Below are 26,414 nucleotides of genomic sequence, written 5' to 3' on the forward strand. Positions count from 1 at the left end.
CACCATAGCAGTAACCAGAGGGAACTGACCATTGTAGAAATGAAACATTCATTAAAACTATCACAGACTTCGAAGACTTAAAACATAAGAACCGGAAACTCCTATTTACAGTCAACTACCATACTCTGGAGTTTTAGAGTATTGGATGATTTTAGTGCTGAATGGAAATCACTATATTCTCTTCATTTTAGCTTTTGGGATGCAAATGAATTGGGTGGAAGGCTGTATATGAAGACAACAAGTTTTCATCCATGTAATCAAAGGAGACTGTCTACGATATTAGAAAGTTGATGAACAATTATCAGACAAAAGAAGACTATTGAAATATTTTCCACATAAAAAAAAAAATCATTCCACATGATTTTGCCTAGCTCCTGAAATGTCCATGTTGGTAACAGATAAGAGGTATGCATTATATACAAGCAGCATCTGGAACCTAGGGTAGAGAGAATTTTATAGAATGATTTTTTAAAGATGGTGACAGCAATCCTTTTAAAGCATGACTGTCAAACATAGCCTGTGCGCCAGATCCAGCCTGAGGCGCCTTATGATCCAGCTCATGGGTCTTGGACCAACCCCAGGTCCTGCAAGCAATACACAGAACTGATCTGGTGTGAGGGATGGATCCAGCACCACAGGCACTGCACACAGCATGGCAGATTGGTCTAGGAAGCACACTACGTGGTACATGTGCTGGACTGGCCAGTGCACTGACTCTGGGGCTGGTCTGGATCAGGCCCCCTGTGCTGCACACATGGCCAGGCCAGCCCCACACACCACACTCAGCATGAGCCACCCAGGGACTCCCTCTGCACTTGGTGCATGAGGACAGCACAGGGCGCCCCACCACCAGACAACTGCATGCACTGGATCCAGGCCTAATCTGGACCAGCCCCATAACCAGTGCACAGGGCAGGTATGGCAGGGTGCCCCATTCAGCATGCACGCCATGCAGAGCAAGTCTTGGGGCTAGTGTGTGCTGCACTCAGGGCTGGACTGACCACACACATTGCACACCGCACAGGGGAGCAGCACAGAGCACATGCCACATGTGGCCCCCAGTAGACCAGCCCTACATGTTAGCTCTGGCATGGCCCAATCCAGCTCACAGACCGGCCCAGCAACCCTCATCCAGCCTGCAGGGCCAGAAGAGTTTGACACCTCTGTTTTAAAATACATGTGCAATGAGGTTTTAAGCCTAGGGCTGGAAGCCAAGAGATCTTGAGTTCAAATCCCACATCTGTCACTAAGTAGACTTGATATTTTGCCATGTGCAGTCAACGCAAGTTTTTTTAAATGAGTGTATATCAGGAAAATGCTTTCTGCAGTACTCAGTTCTAAGTTTTCCAAGGCCCAAAACTACCTCAATGCCTGTTCAATCAAAAAACCTCTTCAAGTCCAAAAGAAAGCCAGCATGGCAGAAATTCAATTTTTTAAAACTCTTCACCTCACCATTAACATAACAGCTGGAAGAGGGGTGTGTCTTCGAATGTGGATCATCGAGAAGAGGGGAGGCCACTGACCCTCCCTGGAAGCCACGAACAGAGTCCTAGGAGAAAGACAAGGAATAACACAAGAATGTGAGCACTTGACTCTCACATCTACACTGGGGAATGGAGGCACTATTAGTTGGACAGGTATCCATCATGGGGATTAGGTGTCTCTATTCTAATGCTAGGAGCATAGGGAACAAGCAGAAGACTTGCAAACAAAGACTTTGATCTGGTTGAGTTAAGAGAAACCTGGTGGGACCCTATCTATGATTGGGCAGTAGGCACTGAGGGATATAGGCTGTGCAAATGAGATACAGTAGGGAAAAGGTGGGGGAGCATTGCTCTCTATGTTAAGGAGCAATACACATCTTCAATAATCAAGATGGGATCAGAAGAGGGGCAAATTGAGGCATTGTGGGTCAGAATACAATGAGGTCGGGGTGAATGGGACTTGGTAGTATGGGTCTCTTAAAGACCGTCACACTAGGATGATGAGCTAAACATGGAATTTGAGGCAGCTCTCAAAGGCGGTACACTCAAGGGACATGGTTGTCATGGGACCTAAACTACCCTGACATCTGCTGGGAGGAGCAGTCAGCTAGATCTGTCCATTCACATTGATTCCTAACCAGCATACAGGACCTTCACCTAATGCAAGAGATGTGTGGTCCCACTAGGGCAAATGCCTTATTGGACTTAGTGCTTGCTACAGGGGATGACCGGGTGGATGATCTGCAGATACAGGGTAACCTAGGGGATAGCGATCACCAATTGTTAGAATTCACTATCTGGTGAAAGGTAGGAAAGGTAACTAGTAGGGCAGAAGTGCTAGACTTCAAAAAAGGCTAATTTCAATGTGCTCAGGAGATTATTAAGTGAGGCACTGAAGGGCAAGAGCATTAGTAAGATGGGAGTCCAGGAAGGGTGGGCGTTCAAGGGAATGCTCCTTTAGGCACAAAAGGAGACCATCCCAGTGCACGTAAAGGGAGGCAAAAGAGTCGAGAAACCCTCTTGGCTGAACAGGGAAATCTAGGAGAGCCACCCGGGGGGGAGGGGGGGAAAGAGGGGCATACAGACTGTGGAAGCAGGGGGTAGCCACCAAGGAGGACTATACCTGCTTGGCTCGCACTAACAGGGAATCAGATAGGAAGGCCAAAGCAGAAGTGGAACTCAGGCTGGCAACAAAAATTAAAGACAACAAAAAGTCCTTCTTTAGGTACAGAAAGAGTAAAAAGAAGGCACATGGCAACATAGGACCCCTACAAGACATACTAGGGCACCTGGTAACAGATAGGAGAGACAAAGCTGAGGTCCTAAATGAGTTCTTTGTATCTGTATTCCTGAACACTGATAAAGACATATCTCCCAAAGGGGCTATAGGCAGGCACAAGAAGGACTCCAACCCACCAACAGTTAGTGCTGACCTAGTGAAGTGGCATTTGGAGAGGTTAGACATGTTTAAGTCAGCAGGCCCGGATGATCTTCAAAGGGTGCTGAAGGAATTGGCCAGCGTCATAGCAGAACCACTGGCACAGCTGTTTGAGTATGCAAGGCACTCAGGACAGGTCCCAGAGGACTGGAAAAGGGCCAATGTGGGCCCTATTTTCAAGAAGGGGAGAAAGGATGATCCAGGTAACTATAGGCCAGTTAGCCTCACCTCTACCCTTGGGAAAACCTTTGAAATAAGTATTAAAAGGATCACATTTGTTCTAAGTCCAGTAGGAAAAATAATGCTGAAAGGCAACCAGCATGGCTTCATAGCAGGTAGATCCTGCCCGACTAACCTTGTTTCTTTTTATGACCAGGTCACAAAAAGCTTAGATGCAGAAGTTGAGGTAGATGTCATCTACTTGGATTTTTAAAAGGCCTTTGACACAATGTTGCGTCCCATTCTTATAAATAAAATCAAGCGGTTGTGACAGATTATTACATGATCAGGCGGCTGGAGAATTTGCTTATGGAACACCCAGAGGGTGGTGGTAGACGAGTCGTTTTCGACCTGAAAAAAATGTGGACAGCGGAGTTCCCCCAGGTTCAGTCCTTGGACCAGTGCTGTTCCATATCTGTGTCAGTGACTTGGATGAAGGCATGGAAAGCACTCTGTCCAAATTCACAGATGACACCAAATTATGGGGCAAAGTAAACCCACTGGAGGGCAGGGAGCAGATTCAAGTGGATTTGGACAGGTTGGGAAAGTGGGCAGAACAGAATAGGATGCAGTTTAACAAAGGGAAGTGCAAAGAGCTGCATCTAGGGAGAAAGAATCACCAACACACCTACAGACTGGGAGGTGACTTCCTAAGCAGCACAGCAGCAGAAAGGGATCCGAGTCAGTCAACTCCAAAATGAACATGAGTTGTCAATGTAACGAAGTGATAAGTAAAGCCAACAGCACTTTTATGCATTAGACGGTGCATCATGAACAGGTCTAAGGAGGTGATACTTCCCCTCTATGTGGCGTTGGTAAGGCTACAGCTGGAGACTGCATCCAGTTCTTGGCACTGTACTTCAAGAGGGATGTGGATAACCTTGAGAGAGCTCAGAGGGCTACTTGTATGGTTAAGGGCCTGCAGGTAAGATCCTACGAGGAGAGATTAAGGGACCTGAATCTCTTCAGCCTCCACAAAAGAAGGCTGAGAGGGGATCTTGTGGCCATCTACAAATTCATCAGGGAGGTGGAGGGGAGGGAGGGCACAGCAAGGAATAAGGGATGCCCCATTTACCAGGGCACCCCTTGGGGTTACTAGGAACAATGGCCACAAACTGATGGACAACAGATTTAGATTAGACATTAGGAAAAGCTTCTTTACAGTGAGGTTTGCCAAAATCTGGAATGGGCTTCCAAGGGAGGTGGTGCTTTCCCCTACCTTGGGGGTCTTTAAGAGGAGACTGGACAAGCACCTGGCTGGGGTCATCTGACCCCAACGCTCTTTCCTGCCCAGGGCAGGGGGTCAGACTCGATGGTCTACTGAGGTCCCTACTGCCCCTGAAAAGTTATGAAATGCTATAGCTGGAGTAGATACCACCCATGAAGGCTGTCCTCAGTGATCATGCTGAGAGATCTACCTGGCCTGAGAAGGCAGATAGCCAGTGTCATAGGGAGATTGCAGGGCTGACCGCCATTTATACGGGCTGATCACAGCAGGGACCCCCCACACTTCTGATTGGCCAAAGGGGCCCCAATGGCCCTGCCCCTCTCCACTGATGGGCTGCAAGGGCCGTCATACAGCTCCATCCCTTGCCATTGATTGGTTGCAAGGGCTGTCTGTCATGGAGTCCTGCTCCTTGCTTCTGCTTGGTGGAGAGGGGCAAGGTCACATTACAGGCAGCCTCCTCAGTCAATCCATGACGAGGGATGGGGCAGCAGCCAACTTGGGTTGCTCTTCTTATGGGAAGCCCCCACCCCCAGCAGGCTGCACAGCTTGGCCATAGCACCATGAAGATCACTGACTCCTTCTGGAGAGCCAGCATTTTCTGTTCAGTTAGTTTTCTTTTTATCCCCCTGCACACTTTGCAGGCAATGCGGATTTCATGATTTCTACCAAATCTGCAAAATCCTGGTTTTGGGAGGTCCCTACATCATGCTCTATTAGGTTCTGCCCCAGGTCAACTTTTGCATTTTGGTCCCTGAAGCAATAGCTTCTTTGAGATTTTGAAAAATAAAAAGATCAAGTGCCCAAAATTCTCTGAAAAATTCCCAAACATGCCCAAGAAATGGCAACACTTCACAGCCTATTTCTCATCCTGTAGGCCACAATAAGCACTATGTTCACAGGTCATTCAGCAAGACCATTTTTCAAAAACAGCAGCAGAAAACCATCTCAAGGTACCTGTGGCAAAGCATTTGGACTAAATCTGGCACTGCTCATAGAGAGCCAGAAACAAGGACCAGCAATCCAGAACAACTGCACACCCCACACCCAGAGAGGCGTTGAGTGCAACTGTGCACAGATAGCCAAGAAGTATCAATTGGCCAGGTTGGCTGGAAAAAATCAAGAGGTTTCTAAGCAAAGCTAAGAGATCTTAGACGCCTTCTAATAGATATAGTGGGGTCAAAAAGTCTAATTACTTTTAGAACAGAGCTTGATCGCTTCAGGAAATAGACTATATGACATGGCGCCCGCAACAGCAGAAAGACTCAGTATCTCCAGAAGCCCCTTCTAGCCCTATATTCCTATAAAAGGTCCCACACCACAGCACTGGATACACAGGGGAAACTGGAATTGCTCCAGCATAACAGATTCTCACGACTCTCACCAGAGGTTAAGAATCCTAGATTTGGGTACCTGTGAGACGTCCGCTACTTATAGAAAAGAAACCCTAGAGAGCTCTCACCTTCCATCCCTTGTCTGAAACACAAATCAGTAAGGAAGAGTAATTCCCACATCTATTTATTTTAAATCTGTACATATAGTGCCAGATCTTCAGCTGGGTTGGAGCAGTGCCCAGAGCAGCTGGGTTGTGTGTAAAGCTGGCTCTTTGTTGCCTTTGTGGTTCCCTAATGTGTGGCTGGCCAGCAGCCAGTTTGGCCAACAGTAAAATATATGTAGAGCAGCCTATCCCCATCCATTTTGCTGAATACTACGAGAAAGGAGCCATGGAGTATCTCTGTCCATCTAGGGACTCCTCTTACCCCAAGAGGAAATCCCTGCATAGTTAAATCCTACCGGGGAATATTTCCCATACTATTTCTTTTACTTCAGCCTACTGCAATGAACAATTCAGGATGACTTATATTATGAAGCCTGCCTTTCATATCCATTGATTTGTCCCATACCATCCAAGCAGTATAAGAGAGGCTGGCAACAGCTCTGGTACTATCATCCTATACTGGCAACTACAAAAAAAACTTGCCAGGAGATTTGCCTCCAGCTGAAAGCAGTAGAAGTTTTCATTTTTTGGAACTGAAGGCTTGAATCTTCTGGAAACATTGCCTGTACCTACCTGTGAGCAGTCAACAGATTTGTTACCAAGGGTCTCCCTCTTCTTGCTTATATAGCAGATCAATAAGTACAATTTTTTAAAATAATCACAAGAGTCTGACCTGGAAAACGTAAAGATCGCTCCGTTCATGGTGCCAAAGCAGGACAGAGCAACCAGGATGGGAACCACCGAGATGAGTCTTTGGAAAGCATGTCGTGCAAAACTCTGAAGGAAAAACATATTTGGCTACAGAAACACTGTGCTAGCCCCTATACAATATCTGACTTAATAGAAATAGCTAGATGAATGTCTACTAGGAAGCCTGAAATGCAACGTCACGTAATCCCAAGCTTTGTCTCCCCTCTCCCACTGACATCTTGGTCTCTAGTTCTTTCCTCACTTCCTGCAGCAAGACTGCAAGATATTATTAGTTCCTGATACTTCAGAGAAGTAACAGAGCTGATGGCCTTTCTGCTACAAAATCCATTTCCTAGATTCATCCCTACTCCCATCCATGTAGAGTAAATTGATCCCTTTGAAGGAAAATAATAATGGGATATTACTCACTACAGCCACAGCCTGGGAGGCCAGGATATCCTCTGCTGTCAGGACTGTATAATAGGAAACATTGGTGAGCATATATCCTACAATTACAGTAATCACAGACACGATCACTGCCAGCGGGATATTTCTAAAAAAAAAAAAAGGTGGGGAAACAGAGATAATAAACAGAGCTGTTATCTTCTTTTCACTCGTATCATTACTACAGGTAGCAGATGCCACTATCAGCAGCGAGAAGAACCAGCAGTCATTTGCTCTTCCCATATAAATTATAGCTTATTATGAAATAAGTGTATCACCAGTAGTTGCTCTGACAGGATATCCCTCTAATCTTACCGTTCTGGTCGGACAAGTTCTTCCCGCACAAAGCTAGCCTGAAACCTGCAGAGTGAAAGAAGGCAGGTTATGGAAGAGTGTGAACAATGGTCCTGGAGCACCTTTAAAAGTGTTTCTTCTTTTATAGGACCCTGACTGTACCTACCAGCCTGAATATGCAAACATCCCTGCATAAAAAGCCAAGGGCAGCTTGTCCAAAGCCAGTGACTGACTGTTGAAAGCATCCTGGAAATTTTCAGTGTGGCCTAAATAGGAGATTAGCAGAGAGTTACAGGGCAATGGCAACAGAGATACTATCTCTAGTGGTCAGATACATATATGGACAAGGTTCAGTTTCTCTCTGCCTCAGACAACCCTAGAGACTGTGATGGCAGGATCTTCCAGCCTGTTTGGATTTGCTTTCCTAGGTTAGTTCTTAGCTGTGTTGACTTATCTGGTTCTGGGCAGTACCTGAGGTTATGCGAGTCAATAATCTGCAGGGCAGGTTTTTAAAGGACAGTAACAAGGACTGGTTCTCTCTCACATACATATCATGGTGCTGTGGAGGCCCCAGTTGGCCTATTCTCCACTTGCAGAAAACCTCCTCCCAGAACTGACATAACATTTCCTGGCCTGAACTCTCTTATCACTGGACCCCACACAGCTAGATTTGCACTTTATTTTCATGCCATGCAGTCAATGAGGCAGCTAACAACGCTTGCTGTGCTATTCCCCATTCCTCCATATAAGCGTTGACCCATGCTCCCTGTGGCACACAGCATAGGAACAAAGAAAAAGAGATGAAGAACTCTAGGAGGGAGCACAAGAAAAAGCAGAGTCAGTTCTCCTTTGCAGCTGCTTCTGGAGAGGACCTGTCCCTGCCTCCCCCTCCCACTATCACTCTGCTGATTGTTGGGAGAGAAAACTAAAGAGACCAAGGGCTCACATAGGTAAAAAATAAAACCCGGCTCATTTTATCAGATCCCACCATTTTCAAAAGGAGGCAAATGAAAACAGTACTGTCAATGCGGGTCTTGCTTTATTTCCAACAGAAATGAAGGAAAAGAAGAGGAAAGAAAGGATAATGAACCCTTTCTTGTTGATGAAAACCACACTCAGAAAGGGTTTGGAAACAGGTCACATTTTATCAAACCCCACAAAATCTAGGAAGGAGAGGGAGACAGATGAATGGTTCCAGCTCCAAGGAAGAGGAGCAATATAGGATAAAAGAATTAAAATAATTAAAGAAAATAAGTCCCAACATTTACAAACTTTGGCAGCCTATATAGTGAATCACCTACACCTATGTTTACGTTGTAGTAGCTGCAGTAATCATCTTAAACCAGGACAAAAGCCTAGTTCCCCTGGAAATTATTCTCTCCAAGCGAACTGCTTTTACACGGAGCCTTTTTTCTAACCTCTAGCTCAGTCTGTGTCTGCCTTTTAGGCCTGAGGAAGAGTACTCAATGCCCAAAGCTTGTCCAACGGTGGCATAACAAAATGGAGCAGGGCAACCAGGGCACCAACCCCAGGTGTCAATTCAAAGGGGGCATTAGAAAGGCAGCCCCCAGGGAGCCTGTGCTGCCACTGCAGCCCATGTTGGAAAAGTTTGAGCCAAAAAAGCTGCAGCCCATGACACCAGCATCACTACTATCACAGCCTGCACAAGAAGGCAAGTGCTCCTTCCCCCGGTGCCAGCCCAGGAGCCAAAACTTCAAGTTACACTTCTGTCAACCAACAGCTCTCTCAACTATACAGCCGGTCCAACAAAAGGTATTACAAAAAACCATTGCTCCTGGAAATCTAATTCTGGAGTTCACAGGCTAACTGTAGGCACTCAAATTTGCAAATACTGGCTCAAGTGCTTCTGAAAGTAAAATAATTGAAGTAAAACAGTAAAAGGGGAAAAGAAAATGCAAGAGAAGGAAGTAAACAAATATCACCCGTAAAAGGAAGTAAAAGGAAACTTATGAAAATAAGAATCAATTGGAAAAGAAGCTTCATCTGAAGAAAACTGAACAGAAAGTGATGTTGGCCCCTGTTGTGGCATTCTAAAATGTTGGGCATACAAATGATTTATTGGTGGTGATATCTTAATGAGCGATTTTTACAATCCTCTGGAGTCATATTAAGTGGAACCTGTAATTCCTGGAGCTTTTAGCAACTTCTCTTCCCAGATGTCACTGGCACTGCTTCTCCTACCGAGGGGATAGTGCCAGGGGCTCCAGATTGTCATTTGAAGGTGTTATGAGCAATAATGGCTGAGGATTTCTGCCTGCAGAGCAACCCCTCATTTCAGAAACGTTGCCAGCTTGAAGGGTTTTTTCATGTTCAGAAAAAACAAATCCAGACATGAGAGAGAAATATAAAATGTTCATCTTGATGCCTTTGTTGTTTTCTCTTCATTGGAAGATATAGCATAAGGACAAAGAATACTGATTATCCCTTGAGTGTGAATAACATGGCTTGTTTATATGGGAAAGTTAGATCAGTATAAGCTAAGGTACATATTTAAACATATACATTGGTATGACTACTAATTTGGGCATTCCTATATTGGTGTAGGTATACAGGGAACTTTTGTGGCTTAGCTTAAATTGTGTAGACAAGTCCTTAATACAGTGATTCTCAGCCAGAGTGCTTCATCACTCTAGGGTGCCATGCAATGTTAGCACTGTTACGTGCAAACATGAGTCACAAGATAAACCAGAGATTTCAAATAGGTGTCAAAAACCATGTCAAAAAACATTCTGACCTGTTGTGGCCTTTGAGTTCTTTGCAACAGAAGAATTGCACTATTATTTTTCTATAGTCAAAACATGAGTGAAAGCTAAACGCTTGCATTTTCCAAGGTGTACCTTGAGTCACAAAAGGATGAGAACCACCACCATAATGAACGCTGCCCTCAAGATCACAGCTGAGCTGGCATACCTTGAGCCAGAAGCATCATCCCTGGCACAATGATGAGTGTGAGAGCCGCAAGCTTGATGACAGACAGGAAAGTCTGAAGCCGGGCACTCCAGCTGACACTCCAAGAGTTCAGGATAAGGACTATATCTGGAGGAAGAGAAGGACAAGCCAATGAATAGCATACATAGCTGGGATACTAAACAAAGAAGGTTATTCTCATATTTTTCCCACTGCCTCCATTTATTTTTATGAGCATACTGAATACAGGCGCAGCAACACTCTTTGCCCTGGGTCCTGGGAAGAATTTTCAGTGACAGGTGTTATATAATAATAAAAGAATGACCTGAAGTGTAACATTTGAAAAGGAAGCAGAGCTTACAGACTTGAGAGTGGAGCACAATTTGGTTAGATTCCCCTCACATTTCCTGCTATGTTATCTGTGCCCAACTGCTGGAATAATCCATCACTGCACTTTTCATCTCAACTTCTCTGCCTCACCACAATCTTCAAGTTAGTCTACTACAACTCAGGAAGTATGGAAGCTTCTACCCATCCACTGAACTAATTAATTGTCATGGATGACTCTGAATCACATGCCCATAAGTTTGATGGAGCTTGTTGACCCATATGCACAATATCTATTCCCAGCAACAGAATACATAGTCCAGCTTTTTCCAGTGCCTGTCTTCCAATATGACCCCATCCCTACAGAACTCCTTGGCAACACTGAATCACAAGTAAAAAGAAGGCTTTAAAATCCTTGACAATCGCACAGCTTTCATTTCCCTGTTAATCTGATACCTGTGCTCAGTCTGCAACCACTTCTACTTCTCAGCCAGCTCCACCATCTAGAGACCTGTTCACCAGGTTTATTCAGCAAACCTTTACAGATAAGATGTACCCAAACCAGAAACCTGGATCCAAAAAAACTACCCTGAGCTCTTTGGGCGGCTTAGAATTTAAAACAGACTGCAAATTCCACAGCCTTCCTTATATTGAGATGAGCCCAAACATTAGATGCAAGGCACCTGTGAGTTACAGGGGAAGAGTCCAAAACATGAACTCAAATATTATGATTTGGGCCCAATCTTAATTTATACTTACAGTACCCCAGAAAAGCCACAAGCTTCACAGCAGGAAGAGGAGCTACACAGGGGGCAAAAAATGGCTCCAATATATAGCGTCCAAATGCCAAAGAAACCACCGCACTGTTCGCTGGCCTAGGAGAAAGATTCAGAAAATTTTAAAACTGATGTCACTTGACAGTCGCAACAAAAATATGAGTGAAAGCAATGTTTCCTACTTTCTAAAACTGTACTTATTTCTAGGATGGACCAAATCCAAAGCATTTTTAGCACACAAGAACCTGAGGAAGTTCAAAAAGTGACAGAAATGGAGGATTTAAAATAAAATTAGCAGCTATTCTTCATTACTACCTCACTACCAAGATAATAAAATAAGGGTACTAAAATAGTTGAAAGTTGTTCTCCCATGCAGATACAATGTGCATATTGCCTTCTGCCTTTTATTACTGCAAGACTGAAAGTAGCTTAAAACACACAAAGTGAGAAAGCGTTGAAGTATACAAGGTGGCCCTATGACTTCCAATACCTCCCTGCAGGTTGCAAAAAACAAATCTTACCTGATAGCAAAGTACTCAGCCCAAAGAAATAAGAAACTTGGCAAAGGTCCCAGAGTCTCCAGAATATAGATATAATGTCCTCCAGACTTGGTGATTCTTGTTCCAAGTTCTGCATAACACAAGGCACCTGGAACAATTCAGGTAGAGAAGTGTTTATACTGTCCCATGGATTTTCCCCAAGATTTTAATTACTAGTTTTCTTGAAAATTCACTTATAAAAAAAAAAGAAACAATAATGCTGGTTCCAACCAAGAGTGCTTTATTTTGCTTAGACACGCTGGTTGGTTTAATGATATAAAACTTCTCAGTGGAATTAATTTAAAAAATCATGTTGGAAGACATTTGGACTTGCCTACAGAGTTTTTCTTCTCCACTATTTACCTAGATCTAGGCCCTACCACATACGAATCTCAGCTCAAAAGGTGTAAAAAAGAAAAAAAAAAAAATTATAAACATGTGGCACCTCAGAGCTTAACCGTTCCCATTTGAGGCTAGATGGGGAGTAAACAGAGCTACAACCAGCCTGCACAAAGAGCGTTCCCTCAAAATTTTGTGATCAAAGGAAATTCTTGTTGCATAATTAGGTGAATTTCATCCATGAGCAAAAAGATTAGATTAAATAATATTTAATAAAGCAGCATGACTCTTGACCCGAGTACCCCAGACTTGTTGCTAATATAGCTTCTAGAGCAGAAATCACCTTGGAGAAATTTCGTAAGATTCAATGCACGACCATTCACCAGTGCTATTGCCTGCATCTTTTCCTCCGTCAGTTCTAAGGAAGGGCACTTGATGTCCAGAAACTTGTCCAACAACTCTCCCAGCCATATAGGTGATCCAATAAAAGATATAATGAAAAATCCTTGCTTCTCATCTATTCATGTGAGCTAGCTAACTAAGAGGACTACATTAGTGAACAGAAATTACTAACTGACAGACTGAGATAAAATATGAATGAGTTGGGGGAGGGGGGGAAATACAAAGAAAAAAACCTTACAATCAGAGGTGTAAAATTTAATTTATATAACAATACAAAAATTCAAAGTTACTTTTTCTACAGCTTCAAACTAGTCACATTCTATGAACATAATCTGGTTGTTTTACAGCAGATCCAGTAATTTAAAGTTATACACAGCAGATGACATGAGATGACTTTCCGGTTGCCTGTGCTTTTTAAAACTTTCAACCACATTACAATAAGAATCTGTTTTCACATGGAATTGTCCAGGTTTAAGTGCTTTATTTTTGTTTGGTTTGGTTTTGTTAAGCTTTCAAAGGTGGAAAACCTGTAAAGTCACATGAGGAAATAAACACAGAGCACAACTGCACCCCTACCTCTAGGGTAGAACAATTCCCATGTCTCAGCCCACACATGGCTCCACATTAAAAGGTCTTAAGTCATAAATTACCCCTCAGTTCCCACCGTCAATCCAACTGAACAAGCAATCCCTAGAACTTCACAGATGTTGGACCTTCAGTTCTCCAGCACTAAGATGACAGGATTTATTTTTGTATACTGTGTTCCCACCTTATCTTGCCCCGAGAAGCAAAGCAAGGCCTTTATCACAGATATAAATTATTTGCTAGGCAGAAGGTAAAGCAAAGATGACACCTTAGAGACTAACTGGGTTCAGAGAGGCATGAGCTTTCACAGGCAGCAATTTACTTCTTCAAATGCTATGATGAAAGAGTTTTGTTAGTTTCCCCATCTACCAAAAAATTAAAAGGAAGACTAAAGAAACTCATCACCCACCAAACAGAGAGAGAATCCCGCAGGCAAACCAGACGATCAAGGAGAGACCCACATTGCCAGAGTTTCTCAACACCCCTTTTGGGGAGATAAAGATGCCACTGCCCACCATGCTGCCAATAAGGAGTGAAAAAGCTCTCAGCAGAGTGATCTTTTTCCTCAAGAACACAGCCTCCTCCTCTTTCTTGGCTTTTCCCATGGTCTCTCCAATTCTAGGGAAGGGGATGGGATTCTTGAAGATGAAGTTGTGACTCAAGCTTCCTTATGGGTCCTTCCCAATCCCGCTGTCAACAGTGCTTACCTGTGGTAGAAGACAAAAGACAAGGTTTTGTGGAGTTTTTTTTGGAGACAACTATTAAAGAGGCCTTACAATAATCATCAAAATCTGCTGAGTCGACACTCCTTACCCATAAGGTGCCTTTGACTAAACACACTCTAGTTGTATATGATATACCCCTATTATCTCTTGCATCAGTTTTGGGAATAGAGCTGGTTGGTTGACTCTTGTGCATCCAGCGGTTGCAAAGAACAAGATTTGCAAATCTCTCTGATGACTTTGGACACCAAACTGTGGATGCAACCAGCCTTAGTTGCCTTACTGGGACCCACATTTTTACACAGGCTGACTACACACCCTTTAAAAGTCAAGCTTTTTTAAGATATTTCCTGTTGTGCACCTAAAAATCAAGGCCTAACAATATTGCCAGCCATCCTTGAAAATCTTGGCCTGAAGAACTTTTTCTTTTTAATGCAGAAGAGTACTAAATGGCTGGTTTAATAAATATTTGGTATAATGGTCTAAAAGTATTCAGTACAGCTCTTTTGAGGGCAGGAAAGAAGATGAAATTAAGCTCCCACTTTTTTTTTTTTTTTTTTTTTTTCTTTAAAACAATTCATTAAAACTAGGCTTTCAACAGACTAACTATTTTTCTCATTGTTATTAATTATACTTTGAGTGGAAGAAGCCTCCACCTGCAAAATTTAGATCCATCTGAATACTGAAATCATATTCATCAAACCCTTAGAAATTTGGGAAGCAGTTTATAAAATTTGGCTCATCACTTATTGTGACCCTCCTTTGACCAAAAATGTAAAGAAAAAGACCTTGCATTTAATCCTAGTTTAAGGGATCTTTATTTTTTGCTATTTATTTCTCAATGCAATTTTATACCCATTACTGTTGTGGTCATGAATAGAAATTTGAAGACCAAGACTCATTCAAATGCTTTATTCAGGTTTCGTCTAGCTTTCTAGGGCAGTGGACCTTTTGTGACTATCTTAAAAAAACTGAATAAATAAATTAAAAAGTTATGCACACCGTTTATGGGTTTTACTGCAAATGAGTTGGCAAACAAAATTTAAGGCCAATTACAATCCTAGCTAAAACTAATTACACCAACTAAAATGAACAACACAGTTATCAAATCATGGTTACAATAGGAATCAAAATCAATTAGTGTTTTCATTAAGCAGATCAACACAAGAATGCAAGCAAGATTCAGAATCATGAAGCTGTTTTAAGTGCGACTGACTTGCAAAACACCACTCCCACAATTTTACAAAGGAAAGGCTGCTCCCCAACCCTTTCAGGCACTGGCTAGGCCCCTCAAGGTTCATAGATTTCATAGACATCAGGGCTGGAAGGGACCTCGGAAGATCATCGAGTCCAGCCCCCCACCCAAAGGGCAGGAAGTCAGCTGGGGTCATAGGATCCCAGCAAGATAAGCATCCAGTTTCATCTTGAAGGTGTTCAATGAAGGCGCTTGAACCACCTCCGGTGGCAGGCTGTTCCAGACCTTGGGGGCTCGGACAGTAAAGAAGTTCTTCCTTATGTCCAGCCTGAAACAATCTTGAAGTAGTTTGTGACCATTCGACCTCGTCATCCCTTGGGGCGCTCTGGTGAACAAACATTCCCCCAGATGCTGGTGGTCACCCCTGATAAACTTGTAGGTGGCCATCAGATCACCCCTGAGCCTGCGCTTTTTCAGGCTAAAGAGCCCCAGGGCTCTCAGCCTGTCATCGTAGGGTCTGCTTCCCTGACCTCTGATCATGCGCGTGGCTCTTCTCTGGACTCTCTCAAGCTTCTCCACATCCTTTTTGAATTGTGGAGCCCAAAACTGGACACAGTACTCCAGCTGCGGCCTCACTAAGGCCGAGTACAGGGGGAGAATGACGTCCCGGGATTTGCTTGAGAAGCATCTACGGATGCAAGCCAGTGTTTTGGTCACTTTACTAGCCGCCGCATTGCATTGCAGGCTCATGTTCATCTTGTGGTCAATGATGACCCCCAAGTCTCTTTCTTCCATAGTGCTAGCCAACATAGCACTGCCGAGCCTATAAGGATGCTGCGGGTTTTTTTCCCCCAAGGTGAAGAACCTTGCATTTATCGGCGTTGAACACCATCAGATTCTCGTCCGCCCACTCGCTGAGCCTGTCCAGGTCAGCCTGGATAACCTGCCTGTCTTCTGGTGTGGATGCTTTGCCCCAAAGTTTGGTGTCATCGGCGAACTTGGCCAGTCCGCTTCTGACTCCAGTGTCCACATCATTAATGAAGATGTTGAACAGTAAGGTTACTACTAATTAAATGGCACATACTTGTTAACCCTTCTTCCACCTAAATGTTCTACTCTCAAGTCAATGTTTAGCAGATTAATTTTACACAAGCACACTTTTATAACCCAGGATGACGTGAGTGATTTAAAAGTGGCATCTGCTTGAAATCTGGATGCATGTGTGCTAGCACTTAAAGCTATGCATGCACATGTGGGCACACATTCTAGTTGAAGCCTTAAGAAGCATTATAAAAATGCTATTAAGTAGGCAGGCACCTCCCTCATGTAACTAATATGGGGGGGCATCATTCCTGTAGTATTTGGAGCATCAAGATCAGGACTGCAGGCCAAGGGACCAGATGACCTCAGGGAAGTAACTCATGTAGGGAGGCTTCCTCTGGACTCTCCCCTGATCAAGCTGGGAGGGCCAGGAATCTGTCTCTCCTCTTTTCCTTATACCAGCCCCAAGATAACAAGAACATCATCATTTCTTGCTGGGGTGGTGGCCCAGAAAGAGCATAGCTTCTGCAGTATTTACCTTTATGACTGCAAACTTAACTCTAGTGCTCTCACCACTGGCCCTTCCTTCTCCTCAGCTAAAGATTTCACATTTGCTTGAGCTAGTTAGTAGTACACTGGACCCATATTTTTGGGAAGCCTTGACTTACCTAATTTATTACAACTAAGTTTAGGAGCAGCTTGAATGCATCCAGACTGGAAATCACCTGAGAAACCAAAGCTAAGAGGCCAGGATTGGAGAGTTATTTTCTTGATCCTCCTCTTTGGCTATCAGAAGGATACTCATTTCCCTAGATCTCTGACAGAGTCCCCTCCCTCAAACTGGAGGTTTGGGGAAAAAACCCCAAGACTCCTGAGCTGATGTCATTAAGCAAATGGTCTTATTCTGTATCTAGCTAATTTAGCTGTCATGTAGCTGAAAGCAGAACCATGGAGCAATTGCAGAAGATGTTAAAATGTATGACTGGTCAAAGAGTCACAAAATCATAGTTGTCACTTTGAACATGTGTAATTCTTAAACAAAAAATCATTGCTAAGAGCTTAACAAGTGCACTTATCTGGTTGGCTGGCTTAAAAACAGAACATGTGTTAATGATCCATTAGGCTTTCATCACTTTTTGGGATCCACAGAAAGTATGATGTACAGAGAAAAAATGTCTGTCTCGGATGGCTCAAATTCCACAGTAAAAAATATTATAGATAGAGCGATTGATAGATCGTTCAGATTAATACTCTGAACACTACAGGTTTGTCCTCATGGTCCTTTGTACCATTCCCAGCCAGGAATATCTGGAAATAAAGTGATCAAGTGCCAGAGACTTCAAGATTGTAAAATCTGTTGGGAGAGAAAAGAAAAACAGAGCGCCAGTGAATACCACTCCAAATACCTATAACTAACCATTGTCTAGAGAGACCATTCACATTCTGCTTTCTTGTTCAGTCCCTTATACTTGACACATTAGAACAGAGATGTTAATCCTTGTGGCAGTGCTTAAGAATATGCACAATGTGCTTAGTATAAAGGAAATATTCAAAGCTGCATTTTGTTCAGCCTTTTGGTCTACAATTAGCTCAAATCCTCATTCCAAAGCACGGTACCTTTGCATGAGATCACTCAAGTAAATTTACAGCCTTTTGGGTCTATTGTACACGGGGTTGTTGCAATTTTACTCATTCTTCACAGCAGAACACCAGGTGTGTAGCTTGGGGTGGAGACAGAGAAGACAGCAAGACAAAAGAAAGAGAAAAGTAAAAGGAGAATGTTTCTTATTTGTATTTCCATAGTGCTGCCTCCAAGACAGTGGAAATGGAGATCTACCATATTAGAGAGAGACATGCATATACACACACAGAGAAGAGCCCTGAAATGCTTCTATTCTAATTAGGCAACAGGCTAAGAGTAGGAAAAAAAAATGGAGCATCACCAGCGATATAAAAGCCACGGTCTTCACCCTTGGTGGCTATGATGGTAGGAGATCACAGCCAGGGCTGAACCAACTGCAGCAGCAGCTGCCCTTTATGCACTTAAGTGGATACCTAGGGCTGGTGCCCCAGTTTGCTCATCCATCATTACACACCTTCCACACCCAGACTGGGGTCAAACAAGGTTGTGTGATCACCCCTACCCCGTTCACCATCTACCTGACAGTCATCATCCACCTCATCCGAGATGATCTATTATCCAGCGTCAGTATCCAGTATCAACTGGGCAGGAAGCTTTTCAATCTTGGGTGCTTCCGGGAAAAAACAAACTCACTACCAAGGACATCCACAGCCTTCAGTTTGCGGATGATTGCTGCATGATGGCTCACTGCACAGGATGTGCAAGCGACCCTAGATCTCTTCAATGCTTCATAAGACACTTGGCCTGTCCTTGAACATTGCCAAGACAAAGGTTCTCCACCAACCCTCCCCAGCCCAGCTGAACATCCCTTGTACTATCTACATAGACCGGGAGGCTCTGGAGTATGTGGAGCACTTCTCATATCTCAGCAACCACCTTCATTGATGGTAGCTTGTTGAGAGAGAAGATCAGCACTGGGTCAACTGCACCAAGCTGCAACAGCATGTCTTTGAAAATGGAGATCTTCAGAAGTCAACAAAGGTCCTGGCTTACAAAGCTGTCATGCTGACCACCCTCCTCTACTGCAGTGAAGCCTGGACTGTTTACCAATGCCACATTAAAACCCTTGAGAGCCTTCACCAGCGGTGTTTGTGCTGAATCCTCGGAATCAAGTGGGAGGACCGCCAGACCAGCATGAGCATCCTCCACAAAGCTGATTCCATCAGCATCAAAGCCTTGCTCTTGAGAAATCAACTTCAATGGATGGACCACCAACTATGTCCAGATGGCCGAGAACTGGACACACCAGATTCTCTTCTCCCAGCTTTCCGTTGGCCAATGCTCAGAGGGCAGCCAAAGGAAACGGTACAAAAAGACACGCTCATGGTCACCCTCAAGCACAGAGGCATTGACACCAACAACTGGGAGGGGAAAGCTGCTGACCATTTGGCCTGGCACCACCTGGTCCATGAAGGCATGTGCCACTTCAAGGCCCAACGACTTGATACTAAGGCAGAACAGCGGCAGTGGAGGAAGGAGGAGATGACCAACCCAGGGCTGTGAATCCCACTCCCCCACACAGCAACATGCAGCCATCGCTGAAGAACGTGCACATCCAGAATAGGGCTCCTCAATCACCTGAGGACCCATCAAGCCTGACTGATGTCATCCTTGACTTTGAAGGACCGCCAATGATGAGTGAGCATCATCATCATCACCAAATGACAGCTGGGGAACTGAAATTCAAAGCAACTACATAGCTTGCCTCAAGTTGCACGGGAAATGTGTGGCATGGCAGTGTTAAACCTTGATCTCCAGTATCCCAGCTCAATGACTCATCTACAAGGTCACTCTTTCATTAAAATTATCTATATGTTTCTAATTATGTTCCTAAATGCATCTTGTAGCTACTAGGGAACAATTTTAACTACTTACATTAAAGTAGCATAGATAAGCTTTAACGAGACTGGTAACATTGTATTCTGTGTACCCAGTTAGAAAATCTATTTGGAAACTCAATGTTTGTTTATGAGACTGTTGAATACGAGAAATAAGGTTGAAGACAAGGCTTTATTTTCAACTTTCGTTCTTTACAAACATGCTCCCTTGGTTTACTGCCATAGATAAGAAACCAAAAAGAACAGTAGCCATTAAATCAGATACAAGCTTGCAGTACACAAAATGCTAGCAATAAAACCAATGTGATCTGAGGTTGAATGAATAATTCTTTATGGATCATCTCTTTAAGGGATTTCACTTCTTTATGTCTGTGAATTGCAATTTTCTTAACTTTGATCTTAATAAAGATTTTCAGCTAAGTGATTACAACAAATAATTCTTGACATTTATCATCCATCTACTCAACCCTGGTCCTTGGGCATCTCCTGTGCTTCCACTGTACCAGAGCTCTGCATGCAACATCTCTTGGTACACAGCTCTTTATACTCTGTGACCAACTCAGAACCCAGACTGGGAGAGGCTCCAAACATCTCCCTCTCCTTAGCTGGAGTATGAAGTAAACCAAGTTTGGCTTCACACCAAAAGTTCTGACATGTCTGTATAGCAGCCAGAAGTTTTCCCCTGCAAATAATATTAAAGTCCTGATTAAACCCAATATGTCAAGCAATTAATTACAAATATTCACTATGTTATTGCTAGCTATATTGATCAAATTTGACTGGACATATATGGCTTCCATGGCAATGTTTCTGTTCCTGGATTGGCTAAGCATTACACTTTGAATCAGATTTCTGCAAGAAATTCTTATTTCCATAAATTTAAAAATCTGTTTTCATTAATATTCTACCATACTTATTTAATATTATCTTTTTTCATAAACATTCTGCCCTCAAATAGATTTGCAAAAGGAAATGAAACAGGAGCATGCCAGATGAAAATATGCTACTATATTATACTTCTGTAGGTCCTGCCTCTAAGTTTCCTTGCTATTAGGCTCTCTTGCCTCTACAAAAAAAGTTCCCAAACATTTTTGATGCATCAAGATTTTCAGGAACCCTAGGAGGCAGAGAAATATTGCCTCTCTTTTTACAACACAGACATCTAAAGCTCAAGAAGTTAATTGAAGTGTCCAAAGCTCCAAAATGAACTAGTAAAAGATCAGAGATAAGAATGAGTCCTAACTCCTAGGCCATCTCTACAAGTTTCCAGAGGTTAGCCTTCCAGTTCTATCACAGCAATTCTTTAATACAACTCGGAGCTGACATGAGTTCTGCATTTACTGAAATTATTGTTCTTCCCCTTAGGACTTCGTGACTGGTCCCATTTTTGCTGATACTCAAAGTAGCAAGCCGCTTCCATGATCCAGAACAGGTCTCATAGGTGGAATCGGATATTTGTTCCGCTACAAAATTATTTACTTAGCTGCAAGGAATAAAACAGAACAAACAAACACGCAAACAAAAATAAAGCTAAACATTTCCAGCAGAGACACCCCCAAGAGGAGACGGATCCTGCAGCAAAACAAAACAAACCCTTTCTGAAATGCTCACTCCTTTAACTGCTTCAGTCCAAAAGAAGCAATCACAGCACTCACATATACAATTAGAAGACAGTTTATATCTTTCACATAGTGCTAAACCATGCAGCCTAAGCCCTGACAGAGAAATCCCCTCTTGAACTAAGTTCAATTCATAACGGAGCCAGGAAGGTAATGATAACAATTCTTACTACCTAATAGTTGCTTGTTGGCTCGCAGGAAGTGCATTGGTAGTCTCAGCCCAAGTCTTAAAGGACATGGGACCACCTCACAAAAGTAGTCATTACAACTGGCACCTCCCAAGCACTGAATGGTCATGGAAGTTGAACCACCTTCCCACCCTTAGAGCTGTTCATCTCCAAAACGACTGATGCATGCTGCAGAGCAACCCAAGGAAGTTCACCCTGCTAATAACCAAGGCACTGCAGAGACAGGACTCCAGCCTCCTAAACTTGGTCTTGCCATAAACTACTTCCAGACATATCTGGAACAAAAACCATTACCCCCAGTAGGCCAAAAGTGGTCTGTGCATCTCATTCAGAATCTCACCTCAGAAAGACTGACCATCCCATCAAGGATCAACTGTCTGCTTAGCACACCTAGATCCCACGTTCTCCAGGACAGCCCCATTTTCTTAGTTTGAGAAATCACCCCCTGACTCTACAATAAAAGCACAGTGTAATAAAGTGGACTCTTATCTAGCTCCATTTTTTTCCCCATCAACTCACTCAGAGCCAAATGTTCTAGAATGAAATATCCCAGGCTGCCTCATATTTTACACTAGGTCCCCTTTAATCCAACTAAACCACTACTGATCTACCTCTCTGGGCTTTCTCTAGATCCTGCTCAATTCAAACGTGGTGCCTGATAATCCCAATCCAGACCTACAAGTCATTAAAAAACACCCCTGTAACCTGTTAGCCACTCACCTGTTTGCTGACCCAGCTTCAAGGCAGATGCCCGATTCGTAATTGGGTTATGTACACATGTACTAATTCCCTCACTATGACACCTACCTTGCATTCAGGCCAAACTCCTCCTCAGAACAGATTTCTGTAGGGTGCCTCTTTTCTGTTGGCCTCAGAGCTCAGCGGTTATCCATTTATTAAAAATAAGCCAAGAACACAAATTATGCTAGAGTGAGCACATTTTCTGATTAACCCTCTGAAGCTTTGTTCAGCACTTCACAGGCTGTTGCTTGCTCTATGCTTTTCACAGTCATGCCTTCATGCAAGTTGCTCCCTGCTTTATATCTCTCTGCATGGGAAATTCTCTGTTTTGAACCCTATGAGGTCCCTCAGTGGGGCTAAGTGCAGTACCAGGAGTAAGATTCCTCATATGCAACAGCTGGTGGATTTCTGGTACAGAAGTAGTGCTTGGTATCATCAGGACTTTGAAGAAGAATCCATTTCTAGTAAGGTAGCAAAACAGCAGTAACCTTACTTGACATGGGCTGAAGCACAAAGCAGATCAATTCCTTGACAAGGTCGCATAGAAACTAGTTGCAAACCAAACTAGAATTTAGGAGTTTCTGCCTCCCAGTTTCAATGAACTAGAACATTTTGCCTCACATGCCATAAGAAGCGTTTAGGAGCAAGGGGCATTGACAACGGGAGAGACTGATGGACTGGGACCAAGATGGGGATCTGCACTAGGAGCTGTGGGTCAAGACAAGGACTGGAGAAGACTTCACTGAGTCCCCACTCCACAGACAGGAGACCATATTAAAAGGGAAATTAAAACCTCTTCATGATTATTTAAAAATGTCACTTGAAACTTCCAGTGGAAGATATCCTCCCCCTCCTTTACCATTGTAAAACCACATACAATAGTATTATTTTGGCACATAGGAAGCAAGAAACAAAAGTGAACTTAATGAGAAACCAAAACTCAACCATATTCCATGGTTTGAGCTGAATGAGTGTCAGAGGACAAGGTAACTTAAGTACTGTTTTAAAAAAAAAAAAAAAAAGTCCTTTTTTAATTTTACTTAATGTTTCAAGGTTGGCTTTTACAGCAATCCTCTAACCATTGCTCTCCCTTTTTTCTATTGCAATAATTTCCTTTCCATCTCTCACCATTTTGAGGTTTTTCACCAAGAATATAAAGGTGCCTGCCCCTTCCACCTGGAGGTTGGGTAGGAATTTTTGCCTTAAAAAAAATATATAAATAAAATAAAATAAAATAAAATAAAATAAAATAAAAAAGGCTTTTCACTGGCAAATGCTGAGTCACCGAAACAATTTTGCAGAACCATGTCAGTTTTGGTTCATCTTTCATGAGGATAGGATCCTCACTTAGATTCAACAATGAAACTCTGGTCAAAACCAGGCAGCAAGCTATAGCAGAAAAGCCAATAGAAAAGCCAATAGCGTGATGGTAAGAACAGTCGCTGGGAAGCAGATAACACATGCTCAGGTTCCAGCACTGCCCGACAAAGACCAAGACCACCACAGGACTAGGTCTTCTATACCCTGGTGGAAGCCTCAACCAATTGGCCATGGCAGGCCAGGTCTCTTAGGCTCTCCTGTTGGAGCTATTCCACTTTGCATAAATAATTATTTTGCGAGATAACGTGCCTCTATAGCCCAATGGTTAGGACCCTTCCCTGGGACATCAGAGAACGGCAGACCAGGGCTGTGCACCAGAGACTCCACAGGCCAGGGGAGTATTTTAATCTGTCTGGGATTTTAATACAGGGATTTTAATACAGGGGAGTATTTTAATCTGCCTCTTGTTTTCACAAAAACCTGATCAACTTAGGAGGAAGTTCCCCCTAGGCAATACTAGGATAAGACTGCCCTACTGTGGGATGGCTTACACCAGGAATGCTCAATTCCCAAACCATGGGCCAGATCCAGCCCCTGATGTGGGGTTATCCAGGGACCCCAGGGGTTGGCCCCATGCACTAGATTGGCCCCTGTGCTACCCTGCCTACCCTATCCTAGTACATTTTCAGGGTAATCAATACAGCCAAAAAGGAATCAAATGCCAGGAATCAGGCTGTGAACTAAAGCCTGCCTGGATTAAGCTCTATATCAACCCGAGGCAACCATGATTCCATTTAAAACTCTCAACAGTGTGGTGACAGAGTTGCAGTTTGGAGACACTCCTTTACTTAAGACTTCAGAGGATGGGAATTGGTCTTTCAGCTAAGCTAGTCAGTCAAAGACAAAGGAATCTGCAAAGGTTACTTACTGCTCTACAATAAAGCTTTTAAACAAGTTTTAAAAGTTCTTCTCATTCATGATGTGCCTATGTTTATTGAACCTGGTGATCACTATACACAGGTGTCCTATAAGATCCCAAACTAAAATTGCTTAGGACTTGATTTAGTAAAAGTGATGCAGTGTGAAAGAGCTGAAGAGAGGGGGTGGGAGTCAGATGTTCATAAAAGTCTAAGCACCCAGGGCGCTTGTATACATGATGGGGGTTTAATCCCCAAGGTTTTATTTTATGCCCCCTAAACTGATATGGTGGCATTTTAATTGAAGCCACCATTTCAATTTCTGACATGTTATGATGAGGGGACTGATATACATTTTTTTTTTTTGCCGGAGCCTGCCCGTGCCTGAGGAGTGAGCTGCTGGCGGGCTAAGCGGCAAGGGGGGCCCCAGGCAATCCCTCTGCAGTTGCAGTGCCCCCTGGAGCTGCCTAGGTGGGCTGCTAGTGGGCCAGGTGCTGCCCCAGCTCAGAAGCAGCACCCAGCCTGATTCAACTCTTCCCTGAACCCACCAGGGCTTCCAGCACCCCATGCACCTGTCTCTACCACCTTCCTGTCACCTGGGACTGCTCAGGAATGGGCTGGCTTGCCCCGGGGCAGCATAGGAAGGTGGTAGGAGGGTGGCTGGGTGTGCTGACAGCCGTAGAAGAGGTGGCAGGGATGGTGCACAGGGTGCTGGAAGCCTGCCAAGCCCAAGCTTCCCCAAGACCACCTGGGCTTCCAGCATCCTGTACAGCATCCCCACCACCTTCTCCAGCCACCAGCATACCCAGCCACCCTCCTGCTGCCTGCCTGCTCTGCCTCAGGGGCAGGCCATTCCCAGGTGGTCCCAGGGGGCAGGGACAGTGCTCGGGGCGCTGGAAGCCCTTGAGCCTGCCGTGAAGAGTTGGATCCGGCTGGGTGCTGACCGAGCTGGGGCAGCATCCAGCCTGCTAGCAATTTGCCCCGGCAGCCACAGGAGGTGCTATCACCACTGCAGAGGGAAAGACCAGGGCCCTCCATGGCTCAGGGGCTGCTCAGCCCACTGGCAGCTCATCCCCCAGACACCAGAGGCGGGCAGGCTCCGCAAAAAAGGATCAGGCCCCTTGCCACTCCTGCCTTCAGCCAGGTGCCTGCTGAAGACAGAAACAGCAAGGGGCCCAGGCATCTTTTTCTTCAGAGCCTATCCACCTTCCCCACAGCCAGGGGGCAAGCTGACAGTTGCATCGTTGCGTTTTGCAACTACGCAAACTAAACTAACATCCAGATGTTAGTTTAGTTTGCAAAGTCATTTAAAACTCCCCGAACTGGCGCACATGTAATGCGTGACACCATTAAGCCACACAAATTACATTTTCATCCCATCACGTATACAAGCACCCCACACCTCCAGTTAAAGTCAGAGGGAAGTAAACAGACTCACTCCCCTTCCTGAAGGAGAGTCTCTTTCTCTCCCTTTCCAATTATACAAATTCCTAAACATTATCTTCTAGACTTCAAGCCTGAGCCAAAGTTAAATGAAATCACTGGCTTGGGATGGGGGGGAGAAACAGAGAGGGAAGAGATTGAGCACATGGAAAGGTAGGTGTAAAGAGAATACCTGGTGTGTAATTTTTCAATGGCGGGTCCCTTCTCCATTTTAAGGGTCCGATTCTGATTTCAAAGGTAATTTGTCTGTACTGCTCTCCCCACTCCTGTCCCTAGTCCCTTTTTGCCTGGTCTCTGCCTTGGAATCTCTTCTCATTTTGTTATTCTTCCCTGGACTTTGGTTTGTTAGCATAATTGCATCATTAATACCAAGTAAACTTAGAACAATTAGAAGGAAATGCCAACAGTGCTCCAACGCAGCATACTGGCACCTGGGAGAGTTCACAGCCAGCAGAGATTATAGACCTTATTCAGATTTAATAAAGGACAGAATCACTTGAAGGCCAAGAACTGCATTTGTGATGATAAACGTTATGACATATGTCATCAAATCTCATTAG

The 26,414-nt window shown here is 43.9% G+C and overlaps 1 protein-coding gene across 1 annotated transcript in view; it reads right to left on the reverse strand.

Moving 5' to 3' along the window:
- Positions 1-15,315, reverse strand: part of LOC102384178 (cystine/glutamate transporter-like) — a 19,376-nt gene extending 4,061 nt beyond the window's left edge. The window contains 10 exon segments of the mRNA XM_025198925.1: positions 1-24; positions 1,453-1,549; positions 6,538-6,641; positions 6,984-7,107; positions 7,314-7,358; positions 7,459-7,558; positions 10,224-10,349; positions 11,307-11,422; positions 11,845-11,971; positions 12,545-15,315. The exon segment at positions 1-24 is cut by the window's left edge and continues 9 nt beyond it. Of these exon segments, the coding sequence (XP_025054710.1) occupies positions 1-24; positions 1,453-1,549; positions 6,538-6,641; positions 6,984-7,107; positions 7,314-7,358; positions 7,459-7,558; positions 10,224-10,349; positions 11,307-11,422; positions 11,845-11,971; positions 12,545-12,602 (921 nt within the window). The 5' untranslated portion in view covers positions 12,603-15,315.
- Positions 15,316-26,414: the final 11,099 nt, after the last annotated feature.

Source organism: Alligator sinensis, unplaced genomic scaffold (assembly GCF_000455745.1).
Source record: "Alligator sinensis unplaced genomic scaffold, ASM45574v1 scaffold74_2, whole genome shotgun sequence".
NCBI lineage: Eukaryota > Metazoa > Chordata > Crocodylia > Alligatoridae > Alligator > Alligator sinensis.